At 49.8% G+C, this 18,671-nt stretch overlaps 1 protein-coding gene across 1 annotated transcript in view; it reads right to left on the bottom strand.

Annotated features, from left to right (window-relative positions):
- Window positions 1-787: 787 nt before the first annotated feature.
- MEI1 (meiotic double-stranded break formation protein 1) overlaps window positions 788-18,671 on the bottom strand; it is a 61,950-nt gene continuing 44,066 nt past the window's right edge. Inside the window, exons 21-31 of the mRNA XM_019734445.2 lie at window positions 18,334-18,499; window positions 17,111-17,215; window positions 15,197-15,307; window positions 14,723-14,883; window positions 12,918-12,999; window positions 12,557-12,732; window positions 3,643-3,724; window positions 3,120-3,226; window positions 2,061-2,195; window positions 1,789-1,901; window positions 788-995 (exon numbers count right to left, since the gene is read on the bottom strand). Coding sequence (XP_019590004.2) covers window positions 950-995; window positions 1,789-1,901; window positions 2,061-2,195; window positions 3,120-3,226; window positions 3,643-3,724; window positions 12,557-12,732; window positions 12,918-12,999; window positions 14,723-14,883; window positions 15,197-15,307; window positions 17,111-17,215; window positions 18,334-18,499 — 1,284 coding nt within the window. The 3' untranslated portion in view covers window positions 788-949. The remainder of the gene's footprint in view (window positions 996-1,788; window positions 1,902-2,060; window positions 2,196-3,119; window positions 3,227-3,642; window positions 3,725-12,556; window positions 12,733-12,917; window positions 13,000-14,722; window positions 14,884-15,196; window positions 15,308-17,110; window positions 17,216-18,333; window positions 18,500-18,671) is intronic.

Here is an 18,671-nt window from a genome sequence, read left to right as displayed (position 1 = left end):
CCCTACGCTATGGCGGGGGCGCGTGGTGGATAGATCCGGTTGAAGTTAAATCTACGCCCAATTTAGAGGGCACGTCAGCAAAGTGGAGCCCTGACCCGCGCGGGACGCCCTCCTTCCAAAAACTGTTTCATCACCAGCAGTGTTTTGGCAAGATCAGTTTAGTGGGTCGTGACTAGCACTTTTTTTTTAAGTAACCTGTAGTGCGTGGTTGGCACATCCCTTGCTCGCCCCTTCGGTCCACCAAGTTCTAAACCAAGTTCGGCGGGGCTTCCCCGTCAGCACATTAGGGCAGAGTTCTGCCACTTTTATGCAGAGTCAGTATAGCCAGACCCGAGAAGGGTGGGCCAGCCAGTTCGGGCAGGGGGCCCTCGGCAGGCAGGCAGGCAGGCAGGCAGGCTGGAACGGGGCTAAAGGCCCCGTGGGCTGAGCTCCGAACAGGAGCGGCCGTGGTGGAGTGCAGACCTTGAAAGAACCGCACATGTAGGTATACAAATAAAAGCTCCGAGGACCTTGAAGGTAAGGGACACAGGGGACCTATTGTACCCAGGGAAGAGCTGACCTGGGACAATTTTGCTCAGCTACTGTAGGAAAGCTGAGAAGGATTTAACCTCAGCATCCTTACCTGGAAATGATTGAGGCCAACAGCTAGCATTGGCGCTCCTTATATGTTACTAGAACAAATTTTGCCCCCTCTTTCCCTGAGGAGGCATCCATCCTGACTGAGGAGCCAGCTGGAGGAGCCAAGATAAGTTGAGAGTGAAATGTTTTTGGAGAGCTCACACAGGCATGTGAGTGTATCATTTTATTTCCTGGTTCCATTTCAACAGTGGAGTAAATGGCTCCAGATAAATGGCTGCAGTTGTCCTCCATTTTCCCAAACCACTGTGCTCCGACTTTGTCTTCTCCAGGTCTCGGTTCTCTCCATTTCTGGGCCTTCAAGTCCTGAGGGTCAGTCTCTGATGTGGGACAGAGATACAGCCACCCCTCCCAGGCAGCTGGCAGCAAAACATGAGAGGAGAACAGCAGAAAGGTGGGACCAACCATGGAAGAACCACACTTCCAGAGCCCCCAAAGGGCAAAAAAGGTCAGACAAGAACAGAGGTGCCCCTAAGAATAGTGGGCTGGGTTCTAAAATCAAGGCCTGAACACCTGGGCTAGGTAGTTGGTATACAACAGGGAACTGTACCATGGAAAGGGGAAAGAGGAGAGCCAGGGAGGCAGCCGGCGGGGTAGGCAGGAAGCACCACCATACACATATGCCCTCTGGACAGAAGTCTCTGGAGTACCCCTGAGGGCCTCTGCCCACTGCCCACAGCCTCAGGCTTTCTCAGGGATATGCCAGTTACCCAGCACCCACCGTGTTGGCACCTGTGACAAGTGGGCTGGGAAACTTTCTCCAAACTCTTGGGGAAGAATTAGCTCCTTCCAGAGTTTGGTGATGTGGCTTTGGAGACAGGCAAATCTGGGCTCAAATCCTGATGCTACCACTGTGTGTTCCTAGGCATGTCATTTAACCTCTCTGGTCTGAGTTACAACTATATTAACACTCCTAGCTGCTGTGAGGATTAAATACAGTGCATGTAACGTAACTGGCCCTTTGTAGAACCTTAATGAACAGAACAAGTCATGCCATTGCTATCACTATTAATTATTTTCGTTCACCCCTGTTTGCTTTAGACGACAGGGCTGTAGACAGCGCACCCCTCTGTCCTGAAGCATGATGCCTCACCATCCCATTGCCCGCGTGACCCTGACCTGTCCAAAGCTCCCAGATGCAAGAAAGGATACAGCATGTCCTTCAGGGGCGGCTGGGCCGAGGAGGCCCTGGGGGAAAGGCCCTCCAAGGAGACCTGCAGGGTCTGGGTTGTGCTCTGATCAGCCAGAAGGCCCATTCTCTGGACCTGAGGAGAGAAAAAGCCAGAGAAGACAGGCCTTCTCAGCACCAGCTCCCCACAGGCCCTTTCTACCTTCCACCTCCTACCCTCCTGAGCCCCCCCCCCACAAGATGGTGTGGAGGGTCTAGCCTCACACTGGCTACATGGCATCCTCTTCCTACTCACCTGCAGAAAGAAGCCACGCAGAGCCTGGAGTGTGGTGTTCGACAGGGAAGAGAGGTCAGCCAAAGCTGCACTTTGCAGAACAAGACCCACCTCTTCATGCGAGAGGATGCTGCTGCTGCTCTGGAACCGCACAAACTGGCCCAGGGAGAAGCCCCAAACACAATGATTTGGGGGCTTCTCCTTCATTCAGACATTTCCTTGCCCCTGCTGTGCTCAGCACTGGCTGAGGACATAGATTTGTAGCCCCCAGACCTACCTCCAAGGAGCTGAGAGTGGGTTGGGGAGCTGTGTCATGGGACAGGCTGACTGCGAGACCCTGAGAGCCAGCCCTGCTGAATCCTTCAGTACACCCCTGCCCTCGACCTTGCACCTCACGCCCATGGTCAGAATGGATTACAGTGGTTACCCAAATACACCGCCACGTGCTCCTGTCCAGCTGTTCTCACTTCACTACCTGGATTACATTTCCTTAGCTAAAAGGTTGCCCTCACTGATGAATGTTCTCTCACTGTATCAAAGGCAGGCACTAATTGAGTGCTTACTACCTTCTTAGCCACCCCTCCCTCAGGTCTGACAGAAGTCCTCACTCTCTTCTCTGTTCCCACCCCAAGCACTGGTTTACTATTCTTGAGCCACTTCATTAGCATTCACAGACTCCCTGCTTTGTTGTTTGTTCAGTGGGCACTTAGCATGTCTTCTACTCTATCACTAATAACTTCAAATTCTAACTAGTTTCCTTGTCTATCTCCTTCTCTAAGCTGAGGGTTCTGTACAGGCAGAGCATTTGGCCCCTCGGCACCTTGGGTACCTAGCACTGGATCTGGCATGTGGCAGGTAGGCACTGGTCAGTGTTTCGTGAGTGAGGGTGTCTGGCTCCTTGGGGTGCGGAGGCAAGGACATTCAAAGGAATTCTCTGGGCAGGTCTCTTGGAGGGTGACGGCCTGCCCAGCCCCTCTACTTTGAGGACAAGGGTTACCTAAAGCAAGGTGTCCCTGGCCTCCTCGAGACCACCCAGCTCATGACATTCTTCAGACCACAAGACCATCCCTCTGCACTTACCAGGGTCATGAGCCTCAAGATCTCAGGTCGGAGGAAGGAATTCTCTCCAGTATCCAAGAGGGTAAACAGCAAAAACCGATTCCAGGGCTGGGAGGCGACATGGAGTGCTACGGGAAACACCAGTCACCCTGGGCTGTTAGTGCTGCTTTTCCAAAGGCCTTGGAACATTGCTAAGGAGGACTTTCTCCTATTAATTCAAAATGGGCTCCTCAGCTAGAGGCAGGGGCTGGACAAACTGACCCCAGGAAGTTTCTTTCTTCCCTGGGCTTCTATCCCTTATGCTGCCTGGCTTAGGGAGACCACACATCCTGTGACTGTGCTTAGTAAGTTGCTTGACCGCTGTGAACCTCAGTGTCCTCATCTGTATACTGGGCATAACAGTGCCCTGGCAGTGTTGTTAAAAGAATTAAACAAAATGAATGCGAATCACAGAACGGGATGGCAGTCTGGGGCAGGAGGTGGCAGGGGCTGGTCCCCTCCCATCTCCCGCATGGGACCATCAGAGAATGGGGAGGGTTTCTACCGATGTCTGGGCTCCTGGCATGCACATAGTCAAGCAAGGCCTCCAGGCAGCCTACACAGGCGTGGCACAACAGAGGGTCCTTCTGCAAGAAAACGAAACAAAAAACAAGTTCACGTCAGGCGTTCATGTCAGGTTTTGCTACCAGTGGTTTTTGGTGCTAACCACGAAAAAAAAATTTGGTCTTCAGAACAATTTGTATTTCATAATTTCAGATTTGGGATTGTGGTCCTATAGCTAGTGAAGAAATGTTTGTTGGTTTCATCTGTCACCCACACATGCAGCACAGTGCTTATACTGATGATTTACCTACATTCTACCTATGCTCAAGAGCCTGTTTTGTTTCAGAAAAGGAGATGGATGGGCTCTGGGCCCCACTAAGAGATTCATGGATTATAGATTCTGTCAGAACCTCACAGTTTATCTAAGCCAGTGTGGGTTTCAACCTTTTTTTAAAGTAGCTGAACCTTTCATCAAACAAAATTTTATGCTCTAATAAGCATATGAAAAGATCTTTATCATTAGGGAAATGCAAATTAAAACCACCAAGAGATACCACTACACACCTATCAAGAGCTAACATTTAAAAGACTGACAATACCAAGTTTTTGGTTTTTCTTTCCTCCCACCTCTGCCCCTCCCCCCGACCAAGTATTGGTCAGAACGTGGAATAACTGGTGCTCTCATATACTTCTGTTGGGAAGGTAAAATGTTGAAGGTGAAATGTTGCAGCCACTTTGGAAAATAGTTTGATGGTTTCTTATAAAGTTAGACATTACGTAAAACATGTGGTAGACAGAATTTTAAGTTGTCCCATGACCTGTGCTCCTGTGATTATGTTACATCATATGGCAAAAGGGAGATTGTTTGGATGGGCCCAATGTAATCACACAAGCCCTTTAAACAGTTTTCTCTGGCTGGTGGCAGAAGAACCACAGACTGAAAGTGTGAGAAGGACTCAACATGCATTGCTGGTTTGAGGATGGAGGGGCCGTGTGAGAAAGAATGTGGGCAACCTTAAAGATCTGAAAGAGGTCCCTGCAGAAGAAGGTGATTCTTTCCCATGTACCCAGACAAGTACCTAGCATAGCCAACACCTCGATTTCAGCCTTGGGAGACCCTAAGCGAAGAACCTGGTTGAACCGACCCAGACTTCTGACATAGAAAACTATGAGATAATAAATGGGTGTGGTGTTAAGCCATTAAGTTTGTGGTGACGTGTTACACATCAACAGAAAACTAACACATCATTTGACCCAGCAATCCCACTCCTAGGTATTTACCCAGGAGAAATGAAAACATATATCCACACAAAGACTTGTACTTCAGTATTAAGAGCAACTTAATAGCCCAAAGTTTTGAAGTCCCAAATATCTATCAATAGGTCAATGAATAAACAAATTGTGGTATAGCATATAATGGATGACAACTCACCAAAAACAAAAATGAAATGAAGTACTGATACACACAACAATATGAATGAATCTCAAAAACATTAAGAGAAAGAAGTTAGACACACAAGACCACATGTAATATGATTTCATTTATATGAGATTCTAGAAATGATAAAATTATAGTGATAGCAGATCAGTGTTTGCAGAGGGTCAGGGATGGGGAGAGGGGACTGCAGAGAGGCACAAGAAAACTTTCTGGGGTGATGGAAATGCTCCATACCATGAGAATTACAACTCATCTAATTCTACACTTAAAATCGGTAAATTTCATTGCATGTACATTATATCTCAATAAAATGTGAAAACAAACTAAGAAGAAATCCTATGCTCTCATGCTATTCTTTGGAAGGCAGCAGCCTGGTGGTTAAGGGTAGGGGGCAGACTTGGGTTTGAATCCTTGCTTAGTTTTAGTCACTATCTGTATGATCCTGGCCAAGGTTACTCAGCCTTGCTGAGTGGGAATAAAAAAATTACCTGGGTTGCTGAGAGGGTTAGATGATCAATGGATATAGTGTTTAACCAGTGTTTGGCACAGGGTAAACACTCAGTAAATGGTGACTATTTTAGTGAAATATATAATGGGGAAACACACGTCCTCTTTAGCAAGCCCTGAGTCTCCTCCACTATAGGAATTTTAAGTCTTATTTTCCCTAGTTTCTTAGCTCCCTAGTACCTGATCTTAATCCCTGTTCAAATCAGCTTTTCAATCTTTTTTTTTTTTTTTTTTAAGATTTTATTGGTGACTTCCAGGCCTTTTTTCCAAGTCAAGTTGTTGTCCTTTCAATCTTAGTTGTGGAGGGCGCAGCTCAGCTCCAGGTCCAGTTGCCATTTTTCTAGTTGCAGGGGGCACAGCCCACCATCCCTTGCAGGAGTCGAACCGGCAACCTTGTGGTTGAGAGGACTCATTCCAACCAACTGAGCCATCTGGAGCTTAGCGGCAGCTCAGCTCAAGGTGCTGTGTTCAATCTTAGTTGCAGGGGGCGCTGCCCACCATCCCTTGCGGGACTCGAGGAGTTGAACTGGCAACCTTGTAGTTGAGAGCCCACTGGCCCATGTGGGAATCGAACCAGCAGCCTTCGGAGTTAGGAGCATGGAGCTCTAACCGCCTGAGCCACCGGGCCAGCCCCCAGCTTTTCAATCTTAAACAGAAAATTGTTCCTAGCCTGAATCATAGGAAGTCCCCTGCCCCCTGCTCCAGGCCATTCCAGGCCCAGCTCCTGGGTGAACAATGCACCTGAATGACCAGTTAAACCAGAGAAAAAGGCCACAGGCTCCATGAAGCTAAACAGAATTTCTATGTCACAGCCACCTTGCGTCATGGCTGTGGGTCCTGCTTCTTGGGCCAACACTTTTAAGTCTGTTTAACCAAATCCTTCTTTCCTCATCTAGGGGCCGATGGGCTATAAATGATGCCCCAGCAGGACTTCCAGTACATCCCGTCCAAAGAGGTCAACCCGGCCTTCCGGGCGGATCCTGAGACCCTTCCCCTCATCTAAGATCAGATAGGCCGAGAGTTCTGTGAACCCCTGATAGGGAGGGACAACGGCCACATTGAACAGGAAGCAGATACAGAAAAGACCTCTTGCCCCTCAACTTCCCATAGAGATTTATGGGGATCATGCTTGTCAAGAGAAAATGAGGCAGGCAGTTAGAGACAGGAATGGGATATCCAAACATTCCTGCATGTTTGAAACGACCTATGGAAAGTGATTGCCCAGAAGACCTCCCTTCCACGCCCAGATCTTTCCCTTATCCACTGTAGCCATCAACCCCTATGAGGAGGCAAAAGGACACTAAATACCTAACTGTTAAGAGATTGGACTGGCCACTCACACCTGCGCAGTAAAGGCGAGAACAACCTTTACCTAACCTTAGCCTCATTATACCATCATAATATCATATGTATGCCCGGAAGTTCATTAATATCATACCAGACTGAATTCTGGGAAGAAACATGCATAGTCTAAAAAGATGAGGTAATAAAAAATTAAAAAATAAAAATGAAAAGGAGGTTATAGCCTTTTGTCAATCACAGGTGTCAATCAAGTGGCCCCCCACCTAGGGAGGAGTAGCCCATTCTGGAAAGAAAGGAAATAAAAACTCCAAGTCCTCGCCGGTCAGCACCTTTTGAGCCACGCTGTTGCTCAGGCCCGCTCCTATCCCTTGGGAGGGTACTTCTCTTCTAACAATGACGCCTTTTGAGTTACTCTGTGGCTCAGGCCCACTCCTATCTCTTTGGAGTGTACTTTCACTTCTGATAAACTGCTCATTCACCACTGCCTTGTGGTGTCCTGCTCAATGCTTTGTTCAGGATGCCAAGGACCTGGACACGCGCCGAGAAGGGCCTGCTCTCCGGTAACAGCTGAGCTAACCTGAGGACTCCTCGGTAGTAGGTGGCAAGTGTAGAACCAAACCCCAGGCTTTGTAATATACCAGGGGTGCCAATAAAATATATACACATTTTAAGAGATGTTAATAGTTTGGTCTACATTGCTCAAGCAGTAGTTCTCCGTAATCAGAAGTGTCTGGATGCCGATGGTAACCACTTTGAGCACCTCTTGTAATTGCAGAAGTCAAACGTGACTTGTGTTCATCTTTTGTTATTGGTATATGTTAATACAATTTTTTCCTTTCTTAAAACATGTATACATTTTTTTGGCTATCTATCTATCTATCTATCTATCTATCTATCTATCTATCTATCTATCTATCTGGAGCCACTTTAAAATGGAGTCAGAGCTGCTATCCCAGGAGAACTGCCTTGCAAGTCTTATGCCTCAAACTTTTTGGAATGTTAAAACAGGGCAAAATAACCTTTGCACTGGGCTCAAAGCAACACTGTGTCCCAAAGAATGTTTGCAAAGACAACAAGGAAGCAGATATTATGACTAGTGAACTGATGGCTACTAGATTGAAAACGGAAAACATTGTTTAGAATTAGTGTCACTATGTTAGCTTATTGCATCAATAGAAATGTCTTCCTTCTATGGATGTAATTGTTTCCCTTCCCTTTCTCATAAATACAATACCCCTTTGCCTTTGTCTCCTAATCAGAACACTATTTGGGTTTCTGCCTGAATCAGTGCTTCCCAAATAGCTATTCTTTTTTTATCTCAAATAAATAGTTGTTACTCTCTCTTTGAAGTTAATAGCCTCCTGCCCTGTCTCCTTTTCCAATCTAAAATTAACTCTTACCCAGAGGGCACTTTCAGCCCCTTGCCAAACCATGGGCCAGCATGCCTCAGCTTCCCCACCTGGTGAGGAGCTGTGCCCTAGTGCCACTCTCTGACCCTGTGTCCTATTACCCCATACAACCAGCAAGGGCCCCCTGCATGCTGAGTGAGGACCTGGGACCGCTGGGCATTAGGAAAACCAGGGCCTCCCACTCAGGGAACAATGGCTTCTGTTCACAAGATACACTACTTGGGACACTGAAAGAACATGGGTATTGTAGCCAAAAGACAGGTTTGAGTCCTGACCTAAAAGTATGTGACCTTAGGCAAGTTACTTAACATCTCTGGGACTGTGTTTCCTTGTCTATAAAACTGAGATGATAATTTCCATTTTACAGAGTTGTGATGAATAAACCACATGTCAAGTGCTTGTAGGCACAGAGTAGGCACTCAGTAAATGTTATCTCCCTGTCCTCCCCACCTCCTACATCCAAGACTCTTAACCTGTCATCAACATCTGCTCCAGTAGGAATGATCCTTGCACTGAAAGCCTCAGGTCTCGCATAACAAATTAGCTTTCTGACTTCCAATCTGATAACACATTCCACTCCCACCCCAATCAGAAAGCCAAATCTGAGCACAAAGGGTATCTGTCTCTTCCCTGCTCAGGCTCACCCTTTCCCTCCCCCAATACTCCCCAGGGATGTAGCAGCTGGACTGGGATTAGAGAAGCCTGAAAGGGCACAAAGACCATCTGACCCTGGTTAGAAAATTACAGAAAGCAAAACCAACCAGTCCAGACAGCCTCATTCTGAAGCTCCGGGTGCAGGGCCAGATGAAGACATATGGCTGCTCTGACCAGGTTACACCCACTGTATCCCTTCAAACCTGATACCATGTTTCCCCGAAAGTAAGACCTAACCAGAAAATAAGCCCTAGCACGATTTTTCAGGATGACATCCCCTGAGCATAAGCCCTAATGTGTCTTTTGGAGCAAAAATTAATAGAAGACCTGGTCTTATTTTCGGGGAAACACGGTACGTAGGGCAGTGGGCGGAGGAAGCAGCCTTTGGAAGCACCTGTCTCCCCTCACTCAGAACGTTCCACTCAGCCAGCCCAAAACCCTGCAATCCCAGCCCCCTGCAGAGATATATCCTAGCCACCTGCTGTCACCTCAGAGCACCCTCACACCTCACATTTTCTCTCCAGAGTAACACCCACCTCTATCACTGAGCAAGTGCTCCCTATGCAAAGAGGAGTGACTAGACCAACTAATGATTCTGCAAGGAGGAACACTCAGCTCAGCCTCTAGGGCAGACTCTTGTGAACCCATTGTCTTCAGAGAGGGTACAGTGTGGCCTACCCTCGGCCAAAGGTAGGCTTACCAGAAGGTGGTAAGCTGGGGTTGTCCCGCTCTGCCTGTGACTAGGTGAGTACATTGAATTCTGGGGTGAGGTTGTTGGAAGGCCACTGTGCCCATGTGTAACAGCCATTTTCTGCCATCGGTTTACCAATAAAATAGAAATTTTGGTCTTCGTCTGATTTCTATGTCTACCACCCAAATAGTTTCAAATTGAGAGACGGTGGGATACAGGACTGGAGCACTCCTCATTGGCCCTCTAATCTGAACCAGGGGTCTCACCTTCCGCCCCAGTTCATCCAGTATTTCCTTCGAACCACACAAAGTTCTGGAAGTTACAGTCAGTACAGTGTTTTTATTATGTCCCCAGGACTGTTTGTGCCCCTGACAAGAGGGACCACTGCCCAGCTCTGCCCTGGGGATGAACCTCTGGGAAATGGTTTCATTTGTTCTGCTCTTCCTCCACCTCTTCCCAGCAAATCCTTGACTTCTAATCCTAGGTCACCTCATAAGTTCTGTGACCCTATAGCAGTCACATGATCTGGGCTACAGTTTTCTATCTCACAGGGCTAGCGTGTGTGAGAATCACACGAGATCACAGACATGAGAGGGCTTGGGAAACTGAAAAGTGCTAACTGTGTAATGTTTGCTGACATCGCTATCTTGAATTCTTCTTCCAGTCTCCTTCTCCTCCGTGACTTGGGTCTATCCTTCCACAGTGTACTCCTGGGTCTCTGTTTCATGAGCGTTCCTTTCCCCTCAAATAGAATCCCAGTGTTGGAAGAAACCTTAAGGGTCACCTAAACCAATGCCCTTCCCGCCCTGTAGCAAGAGTTCTTGCTGGGGACCCCTGTTTCTGCTTGGAAGCCCCCAGCCACAAGCCATTCCTTTCCACCTTCAGACAGTCCTGCTAGGAGACAGGGCCTCCTTCTGTCGTCTTGTAGCTCCACCCACTGGCCTAGGCCTCCGACTCCAGACAAACCCAGAACAAACCTACTTCTTTTCTGCGCAGGCGACACTCAGATTTACAGGCCCTTTTAAAACTAAGCAGAAGGGAAATCTGCCGCTGGCTCCTTACTCCCATGCCCCCCAGATCACTCCAGTGACCACAGTCCTTCCTTGGACCCCTCCACTGCCACAGACCTGCCCTCTTCCCCAACGTGACCCAGCATAGTGAACCCTGGACACTGTTTCTAGCCTCACTTCAACCCGAACTTCTCTGCGCTGTGCTCCGTTCCTAGGGGAACGGAGGCTGTTCTCATAGGCCCAAGTCACTTAACGCTGAAAGACTCCTTTTATTTTGCAGACAGAGAAAATGAGGATCAGTAAGAGGAAGTGACCTGAACCCCTTCAGAGTTAGGGGCCAGGCAGGGGCTCTAACGCAGATCTGTGTGACTCTGGCCCGTGTACTCACAAAGTTCTGGAGATGGGTGGTGGTGGTGTTTGCACAACAATGTGAATCTGTACATAGAAGTGCTGGCCGGGCAGGACTCGGCAGCCACTGAGCCGGGGCCGGGCCCACGCCCGGAGCTTCCTCTACCTCCTTACATTTCCCAACTTCCCTCAAACTGTGCACAGGCCCAGTGGGCATCAGTCCTTGAACAGAATCTCCCACAGTCAACAGTCATGTCACATATGTGGAGTCATTATCTGGGCACCGAGTAGAGCCTACTCTAGTCAAGCCCCCCATGTGTCCCGCAGGAAGGCTCTGCGACTTCTCTCACTCATTTGCTAATTCCCCCCACTTCCCTCTTCTGGCCCCATGAGTACGTTGCTATTAGATCAGACCATGTGGATCTGTGACTGTCTGTCTTGGGCAAGCTCCAAAGGGCAGGAAAAGAGAGTCCAAGTGTAACTAAAACAGCATAAGTATCTGGGGCCTTGGTCACCCTACAATGACCAGCTCATATTTGAAAATCATAGACAATAAGGTCCTTGCAAGAGAAGAATTGAGGGTAGGAAACAGGCCAAAGGGGACAGAGATTGAAGTGGTGCTGCTGTCCAGATCAGTGACATCTCTACGCTCCCTGCCCTTGGGGACCTAGGACAAGTCACTTGTCTTCCCAGCCCAGCTCAGGCATCTCCCCCAGGAAGCCTTTTCTGACAGCCGGCCCCACACTACCCTGCACCAACCTATCAGGTACATCCTGCGCTCCCACAGTGCAGTGCTTCCCTTCAGCCCAGCATTGACCACACCGTGTTATCACCTCCCGTCTACAAGGCACCCCCACCACTGTTAATTCCTCAAAGGCACCTGACTTATCTCCATGCCCCCACCACCCTCCACAGTACGTGATGGCTGGAAAAACCATGATTTCCAAGAGTCCTCTAAGCTGTAAAACACAACCCCCCTGGAGTAGATATCTACTATTTTTGCTTGCCCAGGATCCATTCCTCTTTCTTCTGGGAACAGTTTCTTTTGCAGAACCCTCCCTTTCTCATGTTCAGTCCACACGGGTTATGGAGTGGTAACCATATGTCCCAGCCTCCAGGGAGGGCACTGACTCAAGCCAGGGCAATCAGGGCATCCCATGCCCCAGCCGTAGTGATTGGCACATTACCCAAGCCAGGCTAATGAGACTCAGTTCTGGGAAAGAGAAACCTTCTTTCTGCTGGCAGGATATAAGCCAGGAGCTGCTGTTGTCGTCCTGTCATCCCATGATGACGAAACTGACAGAGAGACATGCAGGGCCCAGAGATGGAGACAGTTCTGATGACACTGTCTGAGCCTCCGGGATCCAGCTGTGCCTGAAACCAGTACTGAGCCCTGGACTTCTCAGTTATGAACCAATGTGAGTTTCATTTCTGTCACTGTAACTTTAAAAGTCCCAATCAATCCACCCTCCAGGCCTTGACAGGCAGCCACCCCTTCCTGCTTTTGTCCCGGGAGAAGCAGGCTCCACTCCCAGGGGCCACCAGCAAGGTCCTACCTGCACCAAGAGGTTCTGCAGTCCAATGACCAGGGACAGCACTTGTGATGTTCCCAGTGGGGCTAGGACAGTGTCCTCAGGGGCTGGTGGTGGCTGGGCCCCTGAGGGCACCAGGGCCACCAGAGAAGAGGAAAAGCTTTGTTGCAGGGCTGTCCGCAGGAAGCGTAAGATGGCAGCTGAAAGCAAGAAACTCCTTACACCCAGTGCCTGCCTCCTTCCCCACCTCCACCCAGCTCTGTCATAGGGGGAAGACAATGGAGATAATAATGGGGTGACCAGAGGCTGGTCTGGGAGGGGTGGTTCCATCTCAGAATCCAGGGAAATGCTTTTCTTTTACTGCTAGAGGCCCCTGGACCCACACCTGAGAGCAGTGCAGCTTTTTTCTTCGGAAAGCTGAGGGCCTTCAATACTTGGTCCAGTTCCACGGACAGTGTCTGGTGAACCTGGCAGGGCGGGGGCAAAAGGGATAAGCCCCATATTCCGGGAGCATGGGTGGACCATAACCTACGCCAATAGCTCTTCCACCCACCCACACATTCCAGCTGCATCCAAGGGACAAAGGAGGCCACACAGAGTCTTGTGAGACTCACCAGTCCTGGACTCAGGAATATGAGAAGGAAAATTAAACCCTTACCTGGAGAACCCTGCTTTTCCCAAATCTCCCCCTTCCTCAAGGACCTCCTCCACCAGGAACCCTCCCCGGCCTCATCTATGGTTCAGTCTCCGCCTCAGCCCAACATCCACCTAACTTAGATCTGGAGTCAGACAGCCTGAAATCAAAGTCCTGGCTCCGCCACTGGCCAGCTGTGTGGCTGTGGGCAAGTCACTGCACTGCATCTCTCTGAGCCTGCCTTACTTCCTTCATCTACGCAGTGGGGATGATGCTACCTGCTTTCACTCCCTCCAGAGCTATCGTGAAGAACAGCTGAGGAGCAGCCTTGGTGAATGTGCTCTTTAATGTCAAAACAACGACCAAACTGAGGGGCTGTGGGGTGGCAGGTTCAAAGCGGTGAGTCTTCTCTGCCGTCCTCACCCAGAACACAGGCCGCCTGAAGGCAGGAACTCCTGATCCCTGCTTGGACCTATCACAGTCTGGCACAAAGCAGTTCCTCCAAAATGCTTGTTGGCTGGTGGCATCAGCAGGTTCTAGGCAGAAGAACCAACTGTCTAAAGGTATGGAGATGCCATCCTAATGGGAGATGCTAACAGAGGAAACTGCAGGGGTTATACGGAATTCTCTGCGCTATCTGCTCGATTCTTCTGTAAATCTAAGACTGTCCTAAAAATAAAGGCTATTAAAAATCAATCACAGGCGGCCAGCCCGGTGGCTCAGGCAGTTAGAGCTCCATGCTCCTAACTCTGAAGGCTGCCGGTTCGATTCCCACATGGGCCAGTGGGCTCTCAACCACAGGGTTACCGGTTCAATTCCTCGAGTCCTGCAAAGGATGGTGGGCTCCACCCCCTGCAACTAAGATTGAACACAGCACCTTGAGCTGCGCTGCTGCTGAGCTCCCATATGGTTCAGTTGGTTGGAGCGCATCCTCTCAACCACATGGTTGCTGGTTCAACTCCCGCAAGGGAGGGTTGTGCCCCCTGCAACTAGGAACAGCAACTGGACCTGGAGCTGAGCTGCGCCCTCCACAACTAAGACTGAAAGGACAACAAATTGAAGCTGATCAGCACCCTCCACAACTAAGATTGAAAGGACAACAACTTGACTTGGAAAAAAGTCCTGGAAGTACACACTGTTCCCCAATAAAGTCCTGTTCCCCTTCCCCAATTAAATTTTTTTAAAAATTGGGAAAAAAAATCAATCACAGCAGTTGATTGATTCGTGCCTTTGGTCATATTGTTCTCTTCACCTGGAATGTCTTCCCTGCCAGCTTTGCCTACAAATACAAGTTCCCCAACCGTGGGGTGCACACTGTATTCGTTTTTGATTCCTCTGAGTTTAGAATACAGCCTGACATGTGGTGATCCGTGTGTTAAATGGGTTAATGTAAGCCAACCTGACAACAAGTCTGGATATTTTCCCCATTTTGTAGGCAAGGTAACTGGCCCAGGTTACAGAGCTAACAAGCCACAGGGCTGGGACCAGAACCCAGGATCTTTATCATTCCTTTGCATGCCACCCATGCCCCAAAGCCGCAGGGGTTAGACACGAACCTGCAGATTGCCATCGTGCTGCTGCGCAGAGAAGGAGGCCGCGAGCAGCCAGGCAGAGCAGAGGAGCGTGGCCCTGGGAGAGCCCTCCTCGGCCCAGGTGAGCCGCAGCATCTTCTCCAGCAGCTCGATCAGGGCCGTGCTGCTCAGGAGCACGGCAGCGGCTGCGGAGGGTCCAGCAGGGCAGGGGCCGCGTGAGTTATGCAGGAGCCCAGCTCAGTGACACCGCGGTGGTTGGTTAGCACCCAGTGGGGGCTTCACACACACAGTGAATGAACCTGTGGATCAGCTTGAGGCTCTAAGGGTCCCAGCTTCATTCCAAACCCACAGGTTATCAGAACCAGAAAGGACCTTATGACCATCTGATCCAGTCACATCCCCCCTTGTTTATTTTTTAAGATGGAAACCTGAGGGCAGCAAGGGCCACAGACACTGCCCACACCTTCCCCTCCACTATGCCAGCCTGGGCCCCAGCACCTCTTTTCTGACTGCCCAGCGTGGTCTGATGAAGGCTCCAATACAGGAAGTTGAAGGAGGGCTGCAGGACGTCCTCGTCAGTGGGGCTGCATTTCCCACACAGTTTGCTCACTGCAGGAGGCAAGAGTCCCCAGGCACCCGTCACGCAGCACTCCGTGGCCTTAACGCACAGCGCACACCAGCACTCACGCTTCTCACAGATAATGACCCCCAACTGACTAATTTCCGATTTCAGTATTGGGGAACCAAGCACAAACTAAGTGTCCCCAGTATTACAGCCAATGGAAAGAAACACAGTGACAAAACTGCAGGCACGTTCACAGCCTCCATCTGAACACACACCCAGCAAGCTGCCCACCAGAGCAGACTGCACAGGTTTAGGTGGTCAAACGCGTCTTCTAGCAGTGCTCATGCCGGCACAGACTGCAGGTTGGAGGGTCGCAGAGGTCACCTAGGCCAACCTGCCACCTTTGGCAGGAAGAGGATACCGCCTCTGCATTCTCCCAAGGTCACCTTCCCAGGGATGCTCTGTAACCATCCACGTGCAGTTCCCGGAACTTCCCATATTCTCTCTCTCACGTCACCCGCATCTGGCTAACTCCTTAACTCCTACTCAGCAATCAAGATTCAGCTCAAAGTTCACCTCCCCATGAAGCATCCTTTCACCTCTCGAGGCAAGATGAGCTGCCTCTCTGTGCTCCCCCAGCCCTCGTCAGCGCAGTTACTACACTGTAAAGCAGACTTCTACAGAACACATCCCTTTCCTCCTGGGAATTGCCACCCCTTGCTCCGCCTGCCCCCCATGACCCCAATATAAAACTTACCTAGGTCTCCATTCACGTTTTGGCAGCCACATCACACTTGACTTGTAATTGGCTTGTGGTCAGCAGGACAATCAGCCTCGCTCCCCCCAATCCCAAAAAAAGAAACACACACCCTTACCCCTGAACTAGTCCTCTACTACCAATGACTCAAATAAAAGTACTCGGGTTATATGTAAACATGTGTTACACTTCACGTGTATGTTTCAGCCTGTATTCCTCCCCGTCAGAGGCCCTTTCTATGAATGATTCTCACATACACAGACCTTGCTCCCAGTTGACTGTCACCCTTGATCTGACACACAGGCCAGCAATGACCAGCACCAAGCGGGGCCCGGAGGTCCTTTCTGAGCCTGACACTGATCTTCTCATGAGGAGGTCTGGGCTCCAGGCAGGGAAAGAACCATCCTCACCGAGGCCAGAGGACCTGACAGGTACTGAACACACACCATTTTTCCTTTTAATTTCACCTTTCCTCCACAAATCTTCCTGAGGGTACTGCCTATGAAGTGGCAACTGCATTCATGGCAATACAAGGTCCTCAGGAGGTTTGGGGTACGGGTAGAAGAGAGGCCTAGAGAACCGGATCGTCAGACTGTGAGTCAGCGGTGGGGTGGGGTAGAGAACTGCCTTGTGCCGGGAAAAGTGAGTCTACATGGCTAGTATCCACCGAAGGCCTCCTGTGTGCCACGCACTGCGTGGCATTCTACACCTACAGTTACTCCTTCTCTCCGCCTTGACTAAATCAGGTAAGGACTATTATTTTACCTGGGAGGAACCTGAGGCTCACAGAGGCCAGGTGGTTGTCCAAGGCCACAAAGCCAGTTGCTGAGCTAAGAACGAATCCAGGCCTTCCCGACTCCAGAGCTCGTGCTTATCACATAATTTACATATATACATTTTGTCTTTTCTCTTTTGGTTCCCAAACACTCCCAGGGGAGAAGCAGAGACTGATCTGAAAGGTCCCTTAGCAAGAAGCCCTCAGGAACAGACTGAGCCAGAGCTCCTTCCAAAGTGATGAAAGGACGGAAGAAAGGAGCAGCCACAGGCCCCCCAGCCCCCCGGCCCTCAGCACTGCCCCAAGCGGTGGCACCTTGGTGAAGAAGCTTCATGGCCATGCTGTCCAGTTCTTGCTCTGACTCGTTCCTCAGCTGCACCAAAGAGAGGAGGCTCAGCAGTGATGGCAGGTTCCCCAAGGCTGTGAGGAACCAGGAGGCTGGTCAGGGGCCTGACCCATTCAGCTGCAAATGGTTTGTTGGAACTTACCCCTACTTCCTGCCTCTTCCTTCTTCCCTGGGGACAGGGGCAGCTGACATACTGAGTGTCAACTCTGGGTTGGTACCAGGAAGTCAGTATTTCACTTAATCCCCTTCAAACCGTATGAAACAGGGATTGTTATTCCTATTTTGCAGTAAAGAAAATTGAGGCCCCAAGAGGCTGATTTCTTCAAGATCCCACAGCCAATAACTGTCAGGGCCAGGACTTGAACCCAAATCTGAATTCGATGCCCATAGTCTTTCCATTACGTATTTCCACGAAATCTCAGGGCTCTAAAACACCATTACCAGTCAGGTGAGGCTTCGCCTTCCCTGCAAAGGAAGGACTCAGCTCCTCCAGACACCCTTTAATCTGTCTCCAAATCCCCACCCTCAGTCAGGACTGGACCAAGTGCCCAGCTTTCCTTCCATTTCCTCTTAATTGCTTGGAAATTTAATTTAAAAATTCAACTTTCTAAAAATAGGAAAAGACAAACCAATCCCAACCTTTTCAGTGTCTTCACACTGTACTAAACATTAAGCTTCCTTGACGCCAGGGAGTCTTATTCCAGATGTGGAAACTGTCCTTCTGGAGCTCACTGGGAACTCCCAATGCATCACAGATCCACCCCTTCCCAGGCCCCTGCTGGCTGCTGCTGCCTCCCTGGCCTCCCCCACATTTCCTGCTTTCTTCTTCCCAAGTGGGGGCTGCCATTCTTGTGACAAACAGCTCGGAGCACAAGCCGTGCAGGGTGGAGACATGCACACACATCAAACACACCCACCCATGCTAAACGCAGAGACATTAAACATAAAAACGCTCACAACACACACACACACACACACACACACACACACACACACACACACACACACAAATATGTTGAGCACCCACTCTCCAATGAGAGGAAGGAGGTAAAGTTTAGCTTGATGCCGCACTGGCCTGACATTTTCTGCAGAGAAATCTTTGATTCTCTCTCCTGGAGCAGAGCTCATTAGGGCAGAGATACCCACTCCTGACCTTCATGGCAAAACACGCCCCCAGCAGCTCCAGACTGACCTTCTGATGGGGAAGCCCCGTGTTCCACCAGCAGACGTTGTAGGATCAGCAGGAAGTGAGCTCGGATGAGACCTCCCACTTGAACATCCTCATTCCTTCTCAGAAAGGTCTTCAGGACGACCAGTACCTTGTGGGCTGTGTCCACAGGGCTGGAATAGGTGAGGTCCTGAGCAAAAGAGAAGACCAGAGCTCAAGGGCATCACAGTCGGGGACAGGTAAACCGTGAAGAAGAGAGGGGCTGGGAAAGAGCCCAGGATGACGGTGTCACAGAACCTGGGGAAGGAAGGGCTCACTTACTCAGCACCTATTATGTACCATCCTGTGCATTCTGTTTTTAA

The sequence above is a fragment of the Rhinolophus sinicus genome, linkage group LG02 (genome assembly GCF_036562045.2).
Source record: "Rhinolophus sinicus isolate RSC01 linkage group LG02, ASM3656204v1, whole genome shotgun sequence".
Classification (NCBI taxonomy): domain Eukaryota; kingdom Metazoa; phylum Chordata; class Mammalia; order Chiroptera; family Rhinolophidae; genus Rhinolophus; species Rhinolophus sinicus.
The sequence above is the reverse complement of the archived record's forward strand: the minus strand, read 5'-3'. Positions and strand labels throughout refer to the sequence as shown.